Raw genomic sequence first — 18,517 nt, 5'->3', positions numbered from 1 at the left:
GCCTCCACGACAATTAAAATCGCGCCGTGATGGAATGAAACGTGACTGACTTGGTCCATAATACAGCGGGGGTGAGATCGCGTAAATATATAACTGTGTCGTTAAACCCGCCACCACCCGACACAGCCAATTAGCATGGTTTGTCACGTAAACGTGCCAATTCATTACTAGTACAGCACCACGCCGGTGTGTTGGAGAGGCAAATCCACGCCATTTACAATCGGATTGTAATCAGTTTGAAACGAATTGCAATGCCCCCTGTCCTCTTCTGACCACGGCAATGATAATACGATGTAACACGATTTTTGTTCCTAGGTAGTGTTATTTTCTAATTGCTTATGCCTCAAGTATAGAAAGTGTCTATTCCCCACAAAATTTGCTTTGTTGACCAGGATTTTACGTGAAGGAATGACACAAATGCACACGTTTGCTCATTGAAAATAGGTACATTTCTAAATATGACTGTCCTGGTCACAAAAGCAAGGTTTGTGGGGAATAATAGCCATTTTCTGTACTTTTGAGGCATAAGCAATTAGAAAATATGACTTACTGCCCAGGAACAATTTTTTTTTTGTTACACAGTGTTATTATCATTGCCGTGACCAGCAGAGGGCATTGCATGAAAACACATTTTATTGTAGAGTACTGCACTTCTATGCTCCCGGCCGCTTTCACGAACCCCGCACTGACTTGTGTGGTGAAGTGTGCTCCAGTAACCACTATGACCCACAGTGTGTGGCGAGGAGGCCCTCATTCGGCAGTGGATTGACAAAGGACCTTTGTGCATTGAACATAATTAGTATCGAGCAAAGATGACTTGGCTGGTGTTGCAATAAAAGTTACGCCCTGCCAGGCGCAATTAGTGGTCCGCCACCCACCAACGTGCAGTTGCACAAAGATGCCTTCTGGCACAGACATTGCCAGTAAGAGGCGAGTATTGGGTATGTGGTCTGGTGAGAGCGTTGTGAGTGGTAAGCGTGAATGGGGAGTGAGTTTCAGGTGAGTTGTGGTGGGGGCAATCCATCAAACTGACCGAAATTCTGTTTTCCACAGGTGTCTCATGATTAAACTGCATCTGGTGAGTGGTGTATCGGTGAATTTATCGTGTCAGGTGAGCGGTAGATGGCGTCTGGTGAGCGGTGTGTGGTGAGTGCCATGAGGTATGGAGAGTGGCGAGCCGTGTCTGGTGTGTGGCGAATAGATGCGACATGACCTGAGGTCGACCTACTTTGGCGTGCAACTTCACCACACACCGACTTTACATGAACACTGGAAACAAGTTTGCCTCCGTGCTTCGGGCATCGACCATACCCTGGCGAATTCGAGCGCAGAGAACCGTTCTGCCATGCTCGACTCATCCCAAGCCCAACTGGACATCGTGCTGCAAATCATCACGGGAACTTTCATTGTTATTCTTGGTAGATCACACAAATATGAAACTCACAAATGTGGGCGTCGATGTGGCATAGAGAATGCCATACAGCCAACATGTGTCACTGGATGAGCCAGTCAAAACGGAAAACAAAAATCAACAATTTTGTGGTTAAGATGAACTCGTTTGGGACAACAATTGGAATGCATCAAAGGCTCTTTGGTTTTGTATTATGCAATCAGCATAGACTTGAAGGTAGATTGCTGGAGAAAATGTACAATTTTGAGGGAAATAGGGATTCTGTATTCTGGAGGTAGAATGTCATGGGTTGCTGTAACCTGGTGTGTGGGGGAGCGAAACAACTATACATGGACATTTTAAAGCTGAGATGTGCCTTATCTCAATACTCTGCATAGAGGATATAAAGTAGTATATGTCAATGCTTGCAGTGGTTGCATGTTGTATTTTTTTGTAAGCATTTTTATCGTCTTTCAAGCACCCAGAATACAGTGGAGAATATCAAAAGGAGGGAGGAACAACATTCAACAACAGCCCAGGCGGAATGCGCCACCACCCCCTAAAGTAGGGAATGAACGAGGGCATCGGTCTCGCCGTCCTACCGTGGTCGGGGTGATGATCGGCTGGAGCAGTGTGTTTAAGGGGGAGGGAGGAAAATGCGAAATAACATAAAGGCGATGTCCCAAGTGTGTCAGTCTTATTATCTCCCAGGAGCAACGGTTGCCACGTGTTACTGAGGGTGGCGTCGTGTCCAGAGTCCATCCCATCTCCCTCGCCCCCATTTCATCGGCTATTCGTGCTGGGTTCTGCGATAACGGGGGCCATATGGCATCGTATTCCCTCTCCCAGGTACACACCAAGGCCTGCTGAAAGATCTATAAACACCTTTTTCATGCGGTGAAGGTCATACGTTTTGCCAACGGCACGAACGATAATTCATTTCACGATTGCACGTGTTTTAAGATTGTATCGCCAACTCTCAGTTGCTTCCTCATCTCTTGGCATGTGGTTCAACCGGGACATTTCTCACGCTTTGATGCTTTAAACAACCCCACAGAGCTTGCACTGAAAATTCTATGGATGGAAAACATCTGTGAACGGAGGGCAAGTAAATACAGTACGGTATTGAAAGTGGGAGTACATGAGATTTGTCGCTAAGTTTGATTATATCACTTTCGTATATAACCGAGCTTATAATCGGTGAAACCCATACATACATTAAAAACAAATGTTCAAGCAGGCAGAGGAAACAAGTGTATTAAATATTGACTTAAAGCTTTCGTGACTGCAGGAATTCATATTTTTGGGTCTTTCGGTAAAGTCACGTAGAAGGTTCAAAGAAACGAAGCGTATTAAGTTGCATATTTGACAGTGTTCTTGCATCACGTGTGTAACACAAGTGCGATACAATGTATGTGGAAATGAACCGACTTATGTCCCCAGCAGATGCAGGAAAAGAAAATTGAGCTAATTATATTTGTTCGTTCTTCTCTACAGTGCATTCAATAAAATAAGTACCGTAATTCAAAGGTCAGCTCGTTTGCAATGGGTTTTACAACTTTGATGTGTTTTTTTAAATACTACTTACGAGTGAGTTGTATTACAATGTACGAAAATCCACCAACAAAACCACGAAGGAAAATGTTCTTAATTTCATACCGAAGCTTTCATGACCACACCACCTGCTTGCACCTCGTTCCTAAAGTACAACTCTGTTACAATACGATCTTAACCCTTCAGGTGCACACATGTTCTTCTAAATGTTAAGACACTTGTGCTGAAATGAAAAATGTGGGGTGTTTTTCAAGAAACTGAGGAACCCAGCCATCGTTACTTAAGTGTATTATTCATCAATATAAATGCACTCTCTTTGGTATTTGTTCTTTTGAACCTACTTATAGCCTCCACAACGACACCAATTACTATTTTGAGTTCTGTATTTTATAATTGATCATCGAACTGTGAACCATATATTGAAGGGGTGGTCCTTGTCTGTAACATTTGGCAATTCACCAGCATTGAATAAAGCAAGCCTGACCCTAGTTTAGTTAAACAAAATCTCTGTGCCACCTTCACTTCTATCTCAGCTTTTTGCTGAATATGCCACGTTACAAATATTGGATTGATTTAAGTCCAGAGTTAGAGTTCTTGTTTTGAATCAAATGCTGGTGAAATGATGTTACTCCCAAAAGGAACGTGGCCACGCCAATGGCTTATGCAATGTGTGTGGAGAGATGGGATAGGAGATGTCCGCTGACCTACAGTATGTTGTTCTTGCAAAACCAGTTCACACACGGAAGTTCTTCTGAAATAGTTGAAATCGATGGAAGCTGAGACTTTGCTAGAGGCAACTTTGCAATATTTCGCAAGACGTAGTCCACATGAGTTTTACTTAAAGTCCCGCCATAGAGCATTGGCTCAGGGCGATAAACAACAGATCAGCACCATCTCAATGCTTATGTGTGTAGGAAATCACTTTTTGACTTGAAGTAACATGTTTAAGGTACAGCCCTTGCAACAACAGCTCGCTCGCCCCTCTGCTGGTGAAGGGGCTTCCACAAGAGGGATCTCCAAGACCACGGGCTGGTTTAAGATTACAATTCCAGCCTGCGTAATCATTAACAACCACAGCAGCAGCAGCATTATCATCACCTGTCGTATATGCTTGTAAATAAACCCGAACCACCAGCAATTAACATTGGACGCGTAATTACACGCTAAAATTGATTATTCACGCAAAGTTAACATTTTTGCTCGAATGGCGAGTGAACTGACCCGGGCTAAATATAGTCTTGGGCAAGAATCTGGCTATTTTTAGTTGCACAAGTTTCCTGCAACCATTGGTCGCGTCGGATGGTGGAGAGGGCAAAGAAGTGGGCTGACCCATCCACTCGACTCTGGCGCGTGAGGCGTGGCTCTCGTGGGTCTCGCAAGCCATTGTACAACACCGCCAGCGAGTCGCGTGTGTCGCCTGGAACACCCCTCTCTCCGACTCTCCAGGTGCTAGCAACACAACGACGCCTCTCACACTCCCTTACACACACACACTACACACACACTCACACACAAACACTATTACACACACACACTATCACACACACTACTACACACACACTATTACACACACACTATCACACACACTATTACACACACGCACACACTCTTACACACACACACTATTACACACACACTATCACACACACTATTACACACACGCACACACTCTTACACACACACACTATTACACACACACACGCGTGCTACCACAAAGGCGAGTAGGGAGTGGGGATAGTTGAAGACGACTCGCACCCCGCTCGAGACGAAGCCTCATCGCCGCCAAGGCAATGGACGAGGCAGCGAAGGAGGGGCAGGTGCTCATCCTGCAGCACAAGTTCGCCAAGGTGAGAGGGAGGGGAGACGAGGGCAGAGGGGATGCCGCACGCGTGGAGGAGGAGGAGGAGGAACAAGCAATGGCTTTGCTCGCTCCTGGTGCCACCACCACCACCACCGACTGCACCACCACCACCGACTGCACCACCACCGACTGCACCACCACCGACTGCACCACCACCGACTGCACCACCACCGACTGCACCACCACCGACTGCACCACCACCGACTGCACCACCACCGACTGCACCACCACCGACTGCACCACCACCGACTGCACCACCACCGACTGCACCACCACCACCACCGACTGCACCACCACCACCACCGACTGCACCACCACCACCGACTGCACCACCACCACCACCGACTGCACCATCACCACCACCACCGACTGCACCATCACCACCACCACCGACTGCACCACCACCACCACCACCTGCACCACCACCACCACCGACTGCACCACCACCACCACCGACTGCACCACCACCACCACCACTGCACCACCACCACCACTGCACCACCACCACCACTGCACCACCACCACCGACTGCACCACCACCACCGACTGCACCACCACCACCACTGCACCACCACCACCACCGACTGCACCACCACCACCACCGACTGCACCACCACCACTGCACCACCACCACCGACTGCACCACCGACTGCACCACCACTGCACCACCACCACTGCACCACCACCACCACTGCACCACCACCACCACTGCACCACCACCACCACTGCACCACCACTGCTGTTGTTGTTGGTTGTTGGCACGTGACGAGGATGAGGCTTGCAGGTGTCCGTTGATTACCAGTCGAGAGAGTTGTTCCAAACGTTGCAGTGTATGATGTGCACAGGCCTCTCTTCTACAAATGTTGTCAATGTGCATGGCTCTTGATAGACAAAGATCCCTCCCCCCCCTCGTGTAGCCTTGACAGACTGCTGGGGCTGTTAGCGAGTAGCAGCAGCACCTGTGAAGGCTACCGGCACTGTGGCACACGAGGGGGTGGGTGGCCAGCACCACGCCCGGCCGCCTTTGTTTTCCCAGCGGAGATGTTTGCGCACCGCACCAGGTAATTCACTTGAGGCTGAGTCGACCTAGGGGAGGCCCAGGGACCGGTTTGATAATCGTCACAGGTGTTGGGTCACTGCACGACCACTCTGCACACACTGGGTGATCCATGTATTATAGATACCCTAGCAACATAACTATAGAGCACTTTGTAGGTGAAAGCCTTTCTCCATTGTATGCCACCCATCTCAATGCACCCACTGTGCTGTACTACTACTACGACACCTTTAGCACTCTCACCTGTAATACATTGAGTGCTTTCACAATGGTAAATCTTATGGAGAAATAAATAAAGGGTGGCAGGTTTGGAAATCAGTGGAGTATCTGTACACGGATCACTCTCCATGTGTACGTGATCGACAATGATGTATATCTGGGAAGCTAAGCAGGCTCTAGTCTGGATATTGCGTCTATGTGCAACCACCGTGCACACATAGCAGGGGGCGACGTGGGGCAGCAGTGGGCAGTGCAGCAACATCCAGAGTTGTACGGTAGTCTGCGTCCACGTCTACGCTCCCCAACCTAAACAACCCGCACTGGCCACCAGCCTGGTGAAGTATGGTCAAGTAAAACCCCCAGGGCTTGCAACAGCGTGGGGGGGGGGACCTCGTCCAGCAGTGGAATGACCATGGCCGAAGACCACGTACATCTGTCAATCAGAATTCGCTGTGTTGAGCCAATTGTCACTAATCTCCTGTTGGGTGAGGGCTTCCCATGACGCCGTGTCGGCCATGGGGGTTGTGTGGGCCATACTTCACCACTACATGTGTGGGCCATACTTCACCACTACATGTGTGGGCCATACTTCACCACTACATGTGTGGGCCATACTTCACCACTACATGTGTGGGCCATACTTCACCACTACATGTGTGAAGTTGAGAAGGGCAGGGAGCAGGACAGGTTGATGGATGATGTTAGCCGTGGGCAGGATGCGAACTCGGGTTTGATGAGTGTACATGGCGATGGTGCACCACGCCGGCATCCCGTGTTTAAAGTGCCACTGTTGAAATTCAATACGGGGAGGTTGGTGTGACATGGTAGCAATGTGTCAATGTTTGCGGTGGCGACATGAGACTTCCAAATTACCTTTTGTTATGACACAACAGCCAGGATAATCTGCAGTGCCCGGTCACCAGCGCGAATAAAACATTTCGTTGTGTTTGTAAACGTGAACAGTTTTAATGTACAACAACAGCATTTGTGTTTTGAAAATCGATTGCTCTGGATTGATGTCGTTGCTTAAGCTCGCGATACATTTACCAAATGTATGTTTATTATTCGTGTGACCCGTACAACCACGAGAGGCTCTCTACCATTCTCGGTAGAGATAATAACAACAATAATCAAGATAAAAGCTGCTTAATTGCAGCCGTGGCAATTCATCTCATTGTTGGAGGTGGCACTGATGGCGTGAATTGTCCCCAGGGCACATGCCAGGGATCACTCTTTGGTCCTTTCGGTGAAGTCACGTAGAAAGGGAAAATAATAAATTAAATAATGGCAGACGACGTTTCGATTGCAACACAAGCAATCATCATCAGGTACAAATGAAAGAGAAAACAAAACCTAGTAAACTTAGAAATATAATGTAATACAACACAGAGAGTCGGCTAACATAAGTCAACACCCTACCTGGTTGATTACGTTCTTCCAAAGATTGCTAAATTTAAGAGAGAGATTAAACAGAACAGGAGACACATAGACAGACACGTAAGCAGAGAGAGACACACAGAGACACACAGAGAGAGACACGACGCCTCTGTGTCGTGGCGTTGTTTATTCACGACCACCGTCTCTTGTGAATTTCACAAAAAGTGCATTGCGGCTCTTGAAATATGTGTTTGACTGAATTCGATAAAAATGTCTCTTCTTGTTGTTTTGGTTGAAGACCGCTGGCCCAGACGGAACATTTGTGTAAAGATGCGAAATGTTTGGGAACCCTGAATATTGGTTTATTCAGGGAAATCTTGTACGCGATAATGTGGGGTACGAATAATGAGGATCTCAGCTGGGTAATCCGTGGATAATGGGGGGCCAATGTTATAGGGTCACGGATAGGAGGAGTCCTATAATGTCTTGAGGACAAGATCGAAGCTCGAAAAGTGAATTTGCTTGGCGCAAAATGTGGAATAGTTAAGAATGGGGCCTCATAGGCTACAAATTTGGTGCAGAATGTATGCAGTAGATTTAAATGTTACTTCAAGTGTTCTAATTATATAACATTTATTGATAGAACGCCTTCCATACCACAACGTTCAAGACATTTCACGCAAATTAAGAAAAATATATTAAAAAACATTTAAAAACACTCGTAAAATAATAAGAATACTTGAATGGAAGGTTAAATGGATAAAATAGCAAACACAACGATAAGTTATGTCAAGCGCCATGAGTGAAGACGCTCTGTCAATATAAATAAGATAACATCTAAAATCACAAGGCTCATTGATGTACATAGTTCTTGAGCCTTGATGTAAAAGTCGCCACAGTGGGCGACCCTCTGACGCGATAGGGAGACAATCACTCTGAGCGATAACTCTTAACGAGTAACATGGTGAGAGTTGAAGTCGTGTATGAGTGTTGTGTATGAGTGTTGTGTATGAGTGTTGTGTATGAGAGTTGTGTATGAGTGTTGAACTTCCTTTCGCACCGTACGTAGCTAACTGTTTATCGAAGGTGCGTGTGAAGGACATCAAACTAACACAAAGCAGTAATAAAGAAATGCTTTAAACGTTAGCAATATTTTTTTAAATATTTCTCATACAGCATAGGATAATATAGCAGCTTAGTGTTTGATTTTAAAGCCTCTATTCTGCGCATATTTGTATTCGTAATTGCTTTTTACGAGGAGTTCTACTGTTGTATACTTTTATCTGAGTTCAAAGTCAAAGTGGGCAAGACAGTTCAATATTGTCTTGTTGCCTAACTTTGTCATAATGTATGTGTGACCGTTCACTTGACAACAAGTAGTGTATGAGTGTTTCATACTTGAATACGCCACTCCATTGAAGTGGACTAATTCTATATTTGAAGCTTTCGTGACTGCAAGGAATCATCTTCTTAGGTTGTTTCGGTAAAGTCACGTAGGTACGTGACTTTACCGAAAAAACCTAAGAAGATGAAGTGGACTATTTGGTGGTGCTGCTGCTGCTGCTGTTGCGTTGGTGTGCAAGGCGCATTGACAAAGCAACGTGGACATCCGCGTCATGAGCCGCCGCCTTTAGAGAGGAACTCAAACATGGGCGACGTTTTGGGCAATGGACCTGCTTCGTAGCACATCATGTGCGATGGGTGGTTTTTGTATTTAAGCCAAAGTCATTTAGAAGCACCCTCTTATTTAGTTTGGATACGCAGTAGTATATATACACACACGTATGTGTAATGTTAATAGCTTCAAAAAGTCAGAGTCTCCACTTGTTCGCCATCATTGTCAACACGTGCCAGGAATCTTCTCCAGGTGGTCTCCAGAGCCCGCAGGCACATTTCTCGTGGTGTCGTTGCAAATTCTCAGAAGTGTTCACATTGTTGCAAGCACCCTGTATTATCAGAGCATGTTTTCTTGCATGTTCACCACAACTACGTGTGGTTACTGCAGACATGATTCCTTCTTAAAGGTTTCTATTTTGCATTTGAACATCTTAACACAACTGTTTTATTGCCAGAAAGGGTAAAACCAATAATGTTTTCATATTGTTATTTATTTTGACCTCATACGAAAGTAATAGGAGTAATTAGAACGTGTAAGCTGGCATTCGAAGCACAATTCAAATCAATGTGCTGTTATGTTTTCAGTTACCAGTCGTAGATTACCCCCCCCCCCCCCCTTATTATTTTGGTTGAACAAATACACTGCAGTCATTAACCGGTGAGCTTATCCACTTTCCAACCACTACAATATCCTGTGTTTTTTAATTTGAAAGACAAACTGCATTCTGACAAGACACACCATTTACAATGAACAAGAGCACGGGCTCTGTAACATCCGGCTTGCTTGGGATAATTTTAAACGATATTATATTGGGTCTGATTTTACAGCTGTAAAAGCGAGAAAAAAAGTAATTTGCAGAATTACTGCAGGATTTACAGCAAAGGTGATGGCAGTGAATGGATGCCGGATCAATTCACTGATAAGGGGGAGTTTTAATTCACTCTCATATCTCATATTTACAGTGTGAGAAAGGAGAGGAAATTTCAGATATTTCAAAGCAGCGCAGAGAGTATCTTGTTGTAGTTTAGCACGAAGAAATGTACCCTTTGATATTTTGGCAACAAGCAATGCCTGTGCGGTCTATGTTACACATTGGTTTCTATTGCATAATAATAATTTACCAAATTGCATACAATTTGGTAAATTATTATAATTTAATATTTATACCACACCTCTGATGCAATACACATCGATGCGCCAGAATGGTGTAATTTGAGATCAATAATAACTCACAAAGTGATTGTAGACAATACAATGCGGAAAACAACCTGGTATCTAAGCAGTAAACACAGAAAATTGAGATTTTAAAAAAATATAAACTTTGCTTGACTCCAGTACTAAATGAGTTTGAGTTGGTGAGATTAATGTTTGCTGTGGACAAACGTAGAAAACTACAATAGTACACTTTGTACGTTCTAGTATTCTGACAATTGTTGTACCGAAGTGGATGTGGCAGTCATCTCAAAGTACTGTACTGTCAGATCCTTTATAATCACTCTGCTCTTGAAGAGAAACAAAGCAGGTATTGTCGTGTATTCCTGCTGAAAACTATACACTTCAGAGCAAGTCAATTCGATGTCATGTGTCCCAGTCAAGTCATATGGTACAGAAACTGAACTGTCATACGTCCCAAGGCATGGGTTAAATGCAATAAGCTCAGGCCAGCTGATGTGTGACGCCTAACAGCCAGAGCAAATACAATAAAATGGCACAAACAGGTTATCGTAAAACAAATTAGAGGGCTGTGTTTATTAGCCGATAGGTGCCAGAGCAAATACACTTCTGATCAATATGAGCAAGTCTGCTTGCAATGCCTCCGTGTGAAACATCGTGAAATGCTTTGAGACGTGCTCACCACCGATTAGTATGGTTGGCTACGTATGGTGTGAAAGAAGTTCAGCATACAGGACATGTGCAAATAAAATCCGGCCATACTGTGAAATTGACCCACGTGGTTCTCTCGTTTTACCGTTAGCATTTAAAGCGTAGTGTCCAAGTCGCAGTCTGTAGTACGAAACCTCGGTGAATGTGCTTTTTTGCCGGTTAATGTCAGATTGTAAGGGTTTGATGGTTTAAATCCCACCTTTACTTCATAACGTTTGGAGTTGTAGCCAAGCATACCAACTGTCTCGTTTTAGATATGAAGACCAATTGATGTGACTGGTAACAGATATCCCCATTTCCTCAGTCCTTTTGCGCTTTGTTAAGTAATGATCAACTAAAAACACTAAACAGTCCTCTGTCTTTGCACTGCTGGGTGAAGGCTTCCAAACGCCATATTAGTCATGCTTGACCATACTTCACCACACGAGTGAATGTGCATTGGTGAACGGGTGCCGAGGACCGGTTCAGCTACCACTCCCCCCTGATGGTGGCCGAGGCCCGGAATCAAGACTCGTGCCCCGCGTGCTGCTACCACTGTGTCCACTACGCATGACACGGCACTGCAGCCGTCCTGTATTGTGCTGTGTCTGTTCGTTGGAGGTGTGCGTGTAATATGTGTGTGTGAAGAAAGTGCCCTTTACTTTGTAAACTACGGTACAGCACTTCATATCGTAGAGTACTCTGATTTCAAATACTGAGGTCAAACTTTGTAAAGCAATGGCATCAAAAGTTAAAATTTAATGTCACAATTTGTATTGAGAAGCACGGTACGGACTGCGTTTTGTGTTTCGTTCGTTGTCCTTCCCCTGCACCGCCGATTAGCACGGGTGGCTGTCGTAGTGCGAAATAAATCCAACATTGTACATTAATACTGCATTTTAGTTTCTTTCCACTCTGTCGACTACACTGACACAACATGTTACTTATCCTTCAGATTACACCAGTTTGTTTTTCTTTAGCGGTTTATGCAGTGGGTATGAAATGCAGTGCTCTATTTATAGAACAGTGGTGGTTTGACTGCATCTTGCATGCATTTAAGCAGTGCAATAATATTACAACGACTACATCAATATAAGACGGCCTATGACTCAATCACCAGACATGATCACCCCATGCCCATTTAAATCTCAACGTCCGTCCCACAAAGTCCTATCACAAGGGATAAACACAAACAAATACACAACAATGTTTTTGTGTCCGTATTGAAACGGCTGTATGCCCTTTGGACCTGACAACTCAATTTCCTTGAACAAGAATACGGGGTAAACGGTATGGGTTGACAGGTATGTGTCCAGTAGGGGTGGGTCAGAACGTTTCAACGAACAATACAAAAACGCGTGTGGAGTGCAAAACAACCAAAATAACAAGAAGATATTTTTTTTTCGAATCCGGTAATATATATATATTTAAAGATCCGCAATGCATGTGAATATGAGACGGTGATCCGAGATAAACAACGTCACCGGGCAAGCTTTAAAGAACTGGGTTGACAACATCTACATGGGCAAATACAAGAACATTTTCGACCACTGTATTGCAATACTTATTAATTTAGTTTTAAGAGTTCAGGTACAGTATCCATGTATTCATTTCAAAGTTAGACGGGAGAATGGAGATGCCAGGTGGGTGATGAGGAGGCTGGGAAGGAATGAGCGACTGAGAGGCTGGGCCGTGTGCGAGCTCGCACCTCCGATGACCACGGTCGGCTACGTACGGTGCGAAAGAAGTTCAAGAATATGTCACCTTCCATGTGACACGTTCCATGTTAATGGAATGGAATGTGGAATCCTTTTGATTATTTTACTGGTGTGTGTCGTGCGTTCACAAAGTGAAATACGGTCTAAACAGTTGACAAGTATTGTCAAGAATAATGCGCGTTTCTGGCAGCAGACCTGCTTGTTAGAGTTCCGTGAGAGAATGCGGACACGAATGTCGACTGTCAATTCGAATTGCCAAGGTGACTTCCTGCTAAACTAAGCTTTGAGGCGGTGTTCACCTCCTGTTGACAGGCCAGAGCGAAATAGTGACAATTACACAAGTCCTATGGCAAGTCTCTCCATACCATATTGTATACTTTATTGTATGTTACATGTATATCACTTGTGTGTGTGTGTGTGTATGACCTGTATGTCCAAATACTTCATTGTTGTGAAAATCTATACTTGACTTAAGGGGTTTATTTTAAGAACGCGTGTGTGGCAACATTCCTTTACATTTTGCCTTCAAGGGCATTCTTTGCCTGGCATATGATGGCTAGTTGGCAGGTTCATGTTCGGTCAAACTGCAAAATGATTCGCCTACAGCTCTAAGACTTGCATCATGTGTGGCTTTCGTGGTATCAGTATTTGAAGGTCCTTAGATTTTGTTTCAATCACAGTTATCAAGCACAGGTGTGAAGGCCCAAACACCAAGTTTAAGATTATTTAAGTTGTTACACAGATGATCCCATTGAGCCAGTTGCCAGGTGATTTTGCAAGGGAGATCAGTGGAGCGTGAGTACAGCAACAACAACGCAGTGACTAAAACGCCAAGAGTGCGGAGAACGAGTTCATGCTTCTCCTCAGTGTCCGGCAGCAGACAGCGCCGATGTATTGAGGCGTTATAAGTTACAGGAATACAATGCATGGATTGAGCAAGGTTATACCTTGCGGTGCGAAAGAAGTTCTACGTACGTACAGAACGTGCAAACTTGGGAAAAGAGATGGAAGGGGATTCCAAATTGTAGCACTGTAAGGAAATTAGTTGTACTTTAGAGAGGCAAGTGTCGTGAGCTTCGGTGTGGTCGTTGAACCACACAGTCTGGTAGACCGAGGCCTCGACATTGGTGGAGGAATCGACGAGTGAAGGTTGTGGGAACAGTAACCATGACAGGAGCGATAGTTGTGTGGTCAGCAGGTGACTGACTGCCAGTGAGAGGGACTGGAGCTAATCGAGGAACGTTGGGTCATCAGCCCGAATGTTTCGTTGTACGTTGAATTCTATTAAATTACTGTACATCCTGGTCGGAATTGGGTGCATCACTACAGATGACAATAGCATTTTCCAGCTTTGGCCAAATTTGTGTTTTGTATAGTGCTAATGATTGTTCAGAGTTAAAGAAGGCGTTGGCAAAATATAATATCAGGTTTCTGTGTCTCCTTAGCTAGATTAGTCATACTGTAGAGCAATTGTATACAACATGAATACGATTTTCACAAGTGGCTCGCTGCAGAAAGTACAACAGTTTGAATTTCCGTTTCCTTTAACCTCTGATTACCACATTGACGTTTCTTATAAACATCGGGTGACAGTAAGCCATTCCTTTTGGTCAGGCTGAGCTGTTTATTTTCTGTTGGAAAAGCATGCTTCCTCCATCCTACGCACTGCTCCCAAGGCCATTTTTACATAGACACAGGCACAGTCCTGTGCAGCAAACCTCAACGCAGTTCATTCATAAATAACTTAGTGGAATAAATATTTCCTCTGCTTTTATTTGAATAATTATTTGAGCAACTTACGATTTACCAAAAAGTAATCATTCTCTTTAGCCAGAGGCGGCTCTGGAAACTTCCCAAAGTTGGCGTGGTCCCCAAAATGTAAATCTTTTTTTTTTAAATATGGCCCTCCGTCAATTATAAAGCAAAATATATGAACAAATTTTCTCTGGTAAATTTAAATAAAATACAAATTTGCGAAGCCAGCGGATCCGCCGCTGTCTTCTTGTATCGCTACTGTCATGGTGTCATGGTGTCATGGCTAGCACGCTCGATGCAGTCTGGAGGTTGACGGTTCATTGTGGTCTCCTGGCATGGCAGTTGAAACAGGTTTCTGAAACGCCTCCCGCTTCTGTCCACACCAGAATCGAGCGGTAGGTCCTGTGTGGTGGGGTCAAGTAGGGCCACTGGCACCTAATACAACATGCCTTGTCAGTGTGAAAGAGCAGGCAAAGCAAATAAAAAACGATTACGACGAAACTGTTTTTATTTGACCAGGTTAGGCCCACTGAGCTACATATCGTTTTTTCAGAAGCGACCTGGCCACAAATGATAGCTCAACGAAGTCGCTTATGACGTGGAAATTTAGAGCAGCCACAAACTCTAAAACATATGTTGATTCTAAATATGGAGGGAAAAATCGGGGAACCCAGAGAAAAATCCACGCGACTATGGGGAGAAAGACATGGAAACTCCAAATATACAGCAGCAGGCGTCAGGGTCGAGATGAACCCACGACCTCCTGCGTACCAGGCGAGGTGGTTAACATCTCCTAGCCACTGCGGCGCCCCTCTCAAGGGGCTCTGGAGAGCTCCCTCTCGTGAAGGCCCTGGCGCCAGACGTGCCATGAGGAAGACATTTCCGAACATCTTACCTCTACTGGTGGAATCTTATGTGATTCATGCAGTTTTACAGGAGCATCTTGATGATGAATGTCATCGGTTGTAATTTTGTCATGTGAAGCTTATTTAAACTTAGCATGTATTCACTGTGTCCAACATCTCTTTACTGTAATGGATATTCGAAAGCATATAAAGGAAACTTTAGATTTTTTAAATGATATATAAATTATAAACGTGTATATATTTTTTAATTTGTCCAAGAAAAATATATTAAACAGCTTTTATTCAAATAAACACCGCTGATTTAAATAACGTCCATGGCCAACGCAGAATGGGGAAGTTTCATCCAGGAGGGGATTGACACACAGGACTGAATGTTATTATAGTGGGGTATTATTCTGGCTGTTTATTACCCATGGTAACCTTGTTCTATGCAACTATTGTAACACTTCCCCTGTGTCGTGCTTGCTGCCATATTATCCGTGTAGGTTGGATCGTCGTGGAAACAAAGCGTCTTAGTGGGCCTTACTCGAAATTAACTGACAAAATAGAATAAATAAGTAAAAATTTCATTTGGTACGGCGGTAACATTGTGGTAGACGTATGAATTAGCCTTCACGCAACAGTAAACATCCCTTCCTCTTACCGTCATTAAACACAATGCAACTATACGTGCAGTCAAGCATGGATCGTGTCTAAATTAGTTTTACACCGTGTGTACAGTTTCGTGTACACTCGAGTAATTGTGTAAGTATGTTCGACTGTTCACCCTGCACGGTTGTTGCAAGATGTGTGGCGGTGCGGGTCGCGGGGCTTGTTTGGCCATACTTCATCCCGCTGGTCGGTAGTGGTGCGGGTCGGTAGTGGTGCGGGTCGGTAGTGGTGCGGGTCGGTGGTGGTGCGGGTCCGTGGTGGTGCGGGTCGGTGGTGGTGCGGGTCGGTGGTGGTGCGGGTCGGTGGTGGTGCGGGTCGGTGGTGGTGCGGGTCGGTGGTGGTGCGGGTCGGTGGTGGTGCGAGTCGGTGGTGGTGCGGGTCGGTGGTGGTGCGGGTCGGTGGTGGTGCGGGTCGGTGGTGGTGCGGGTCGGTGGTGGTGCGGGTCGGTGGTGGTGCGGGTCGGTGGTGGTGCGGGTCGGTGGTGGTGCGGGTCGGTGGTGGTGCGGTGAAACCCAGTCGCCACCGAGCCAAGCACTATCCAGGCTCAAACCTGCTTCGCTTCCACATGGTAAATGTGCAACGTTGGGCCAACGTTGGGCCACTGTTGATCTAATGGTTCCAACCAAATGCCAACCTTGGGCCAACGTTGCATGATGATCACTGGGCACTGTCTGATGAGACTGGAGCAGATTCGGGTGTTTTGGCCACAAGCACCGTGAGTGTATTAACGATGTAACATTTTCATGTACGGGAAATGTAAACATTTGGCCACACCATTTCTCAACTTTGTGAATCGATAACTGTAGAAGCTTGCATTCTACGCGTCATTTTGCTCGTATGTTTACACGCAACTATAATGAATACTCTTTGGTTCTTTAGGTAAAGTCACGTAAGTAGAAAAAATAATAGATCACGACGTTTCGATCGCAACACAAGCGACCGTCTTTTTCACTTTACTTTAAAGAACCAAGGAGTATGGATTCCTGCAGTCACGAAAGCTTCAAATCAACAATAATTAAGTTTATTCAATCTTGATTTGAATGAAGTTTATGTTTTGTTAAACCGGGTGAGAACGCAAGGGATGAATCACGTGGGGTACCAAAATATAAAAAGAAGATCAAAATAAATAAATTACATCAATGAAGCAAATTTAAACTCAGTGTAGACACAATTATGTAATAGAAAAAAAATCTGAAATATTACACGAACATAAATTATTGTTAAAGAATACACATTCCCCACAGCATAAGTTGGCTCGAGCAGACTGATCATAATACTATAAGTTACAGAAACATTGAACAGATAGAGGGTAACTATTGTACTAAAATGTAAACAGACGAGGATAAATATCAAATGTATCAGTCGTAGGCTTTTAAAAGAAGGCGGCTTGGCAACAAAGACACGTGCGTGTGTGTGTGTGCACACAATCAAACACATGTGTTGCTAATTTTGTATGCCTGAGTGTGAATGTGTGAACTACCATTATCAAAATGTCCCAGCTTCCGTTGCAGCTAATACACCACAGCCAGTGCTCGTTTGTCGGGAAAAATGTGGTTCAGTATCCTGTTGTGGTCTCATGGAATATGTTTTATCTGCTGGGATACTCGGCACTAGCGACACACTCATGTATGCGCGTGTTCCCAGCAGTCACTCGAGCAGTTAATGTAACAGGCCATTAGTAGGTGCATTACGTGAATCAATGGCAGTAAATTTAGCATACAGACGGAATCAACAGCTGATGGCTAACAGATGGTTGTTTTGCATATGTTACGTGTAAATGAGTAGAGCAATTATTTAAAATTAAAAGTGATCACTATAAGCACAGCCTGTTTAGAGAATAAAGTACTGTGCAGTACCGGTTCCATCTCTTGGTGCGGTAGTTGTAACAACAGGTGAGTTTCTAACATGCTCCCCACCTCTGTCTACTCGGCACAATCGATCAGCTGCTTGCATGTGGCGTAGTAAGGTGTCGAGTCTTCCACCCCTTCCAGATTGCCTGGCCAGGATGGAAGAGTAGGCCAACTACCATCTTAGAGGGGTTGCGAAGAGCTCCCACAAGTGGAGGCTTTTCCACCAGCAGCGACATGAGAAACCCAATTGTAGGGCTGCACCTGAACCTTTCTCTAAACACCTGAGAAATACGACTATTTATATCGATGCTAAGTTGTAAATATTTGGACAATAATATGGTACAAGTTAAAATTATGGTTAGCGTTTGAGAGACATGCTATCTGGCACAATAAACGCAATGCATAACGCTGAGAATAGCCATAATTTTACCCAATAACGATCACTCTTATCAGCTGAGGTTTCTCTGGCTGTGAAGCCAAACCACCATCTCCTGGAAAAAGTTGTGGACAGAAATGTGGTATGATGGCTTTTTTTGTGTGTTACTGAATTAGATAGTCCATGAAAATAGTTTGTGGTAACAATTTATTACATTGTACACCACTTTAATGTCTGAGCATTGCAAGGTGGAAGAGTTGACTGAAGTAGCTCTCGACTCAAAAGACCGATACCGATTATGTTGACAAGGGCAACTATTTATATTCTCATCCCCTAAACCTTATGGATAAGATAAGTTACTC

General features: G+C 44.7%; 1 protein-coding gene across 1 annotated transcript in view; it reads left to right on the top strand.

Annotated features, from left to right (window-relative positions):
- Positions 1 to 4,533: 4,533 nt before the first annotated feature.
- LOC144727478 (docking protein 2-like) overlaps positions 4,534 to 18,517 on the top strand; it is a 35,478-nt gene continuing 21,494 nt past the window's right edge. The window contains exon 1 of the mRNA XM_078606335.1: positions 4,534 to 4,791. Coding sequence (XP_078462461.1) covers positions 4,735 to 4,791 — 57 coding nt within the window. The 5' untranslated portion in view covers positions 4,534 to 4,734. The remainder of the gene's footprint in view (positions 4,792 to 18,517) is intronic.

Source organism: Lampetra planeri, chromosome 25 (assembly GCF_965212315.1).
Source record: "Lampetra planeri chromosome 25, kcLamPlan1.2.h2, whole genome shotgun sequence".
NCBI lineage: Eukaryota > Metazoa > Chordata > Hyperoartia > Petromyzontiformes > Petromyzontidae > Lampetra > Lampetra planeri.
Note: the sequence above shows the minus strand (reverse complement) of the source record. Positions and strands in the feature narration are given on the sequence as shown.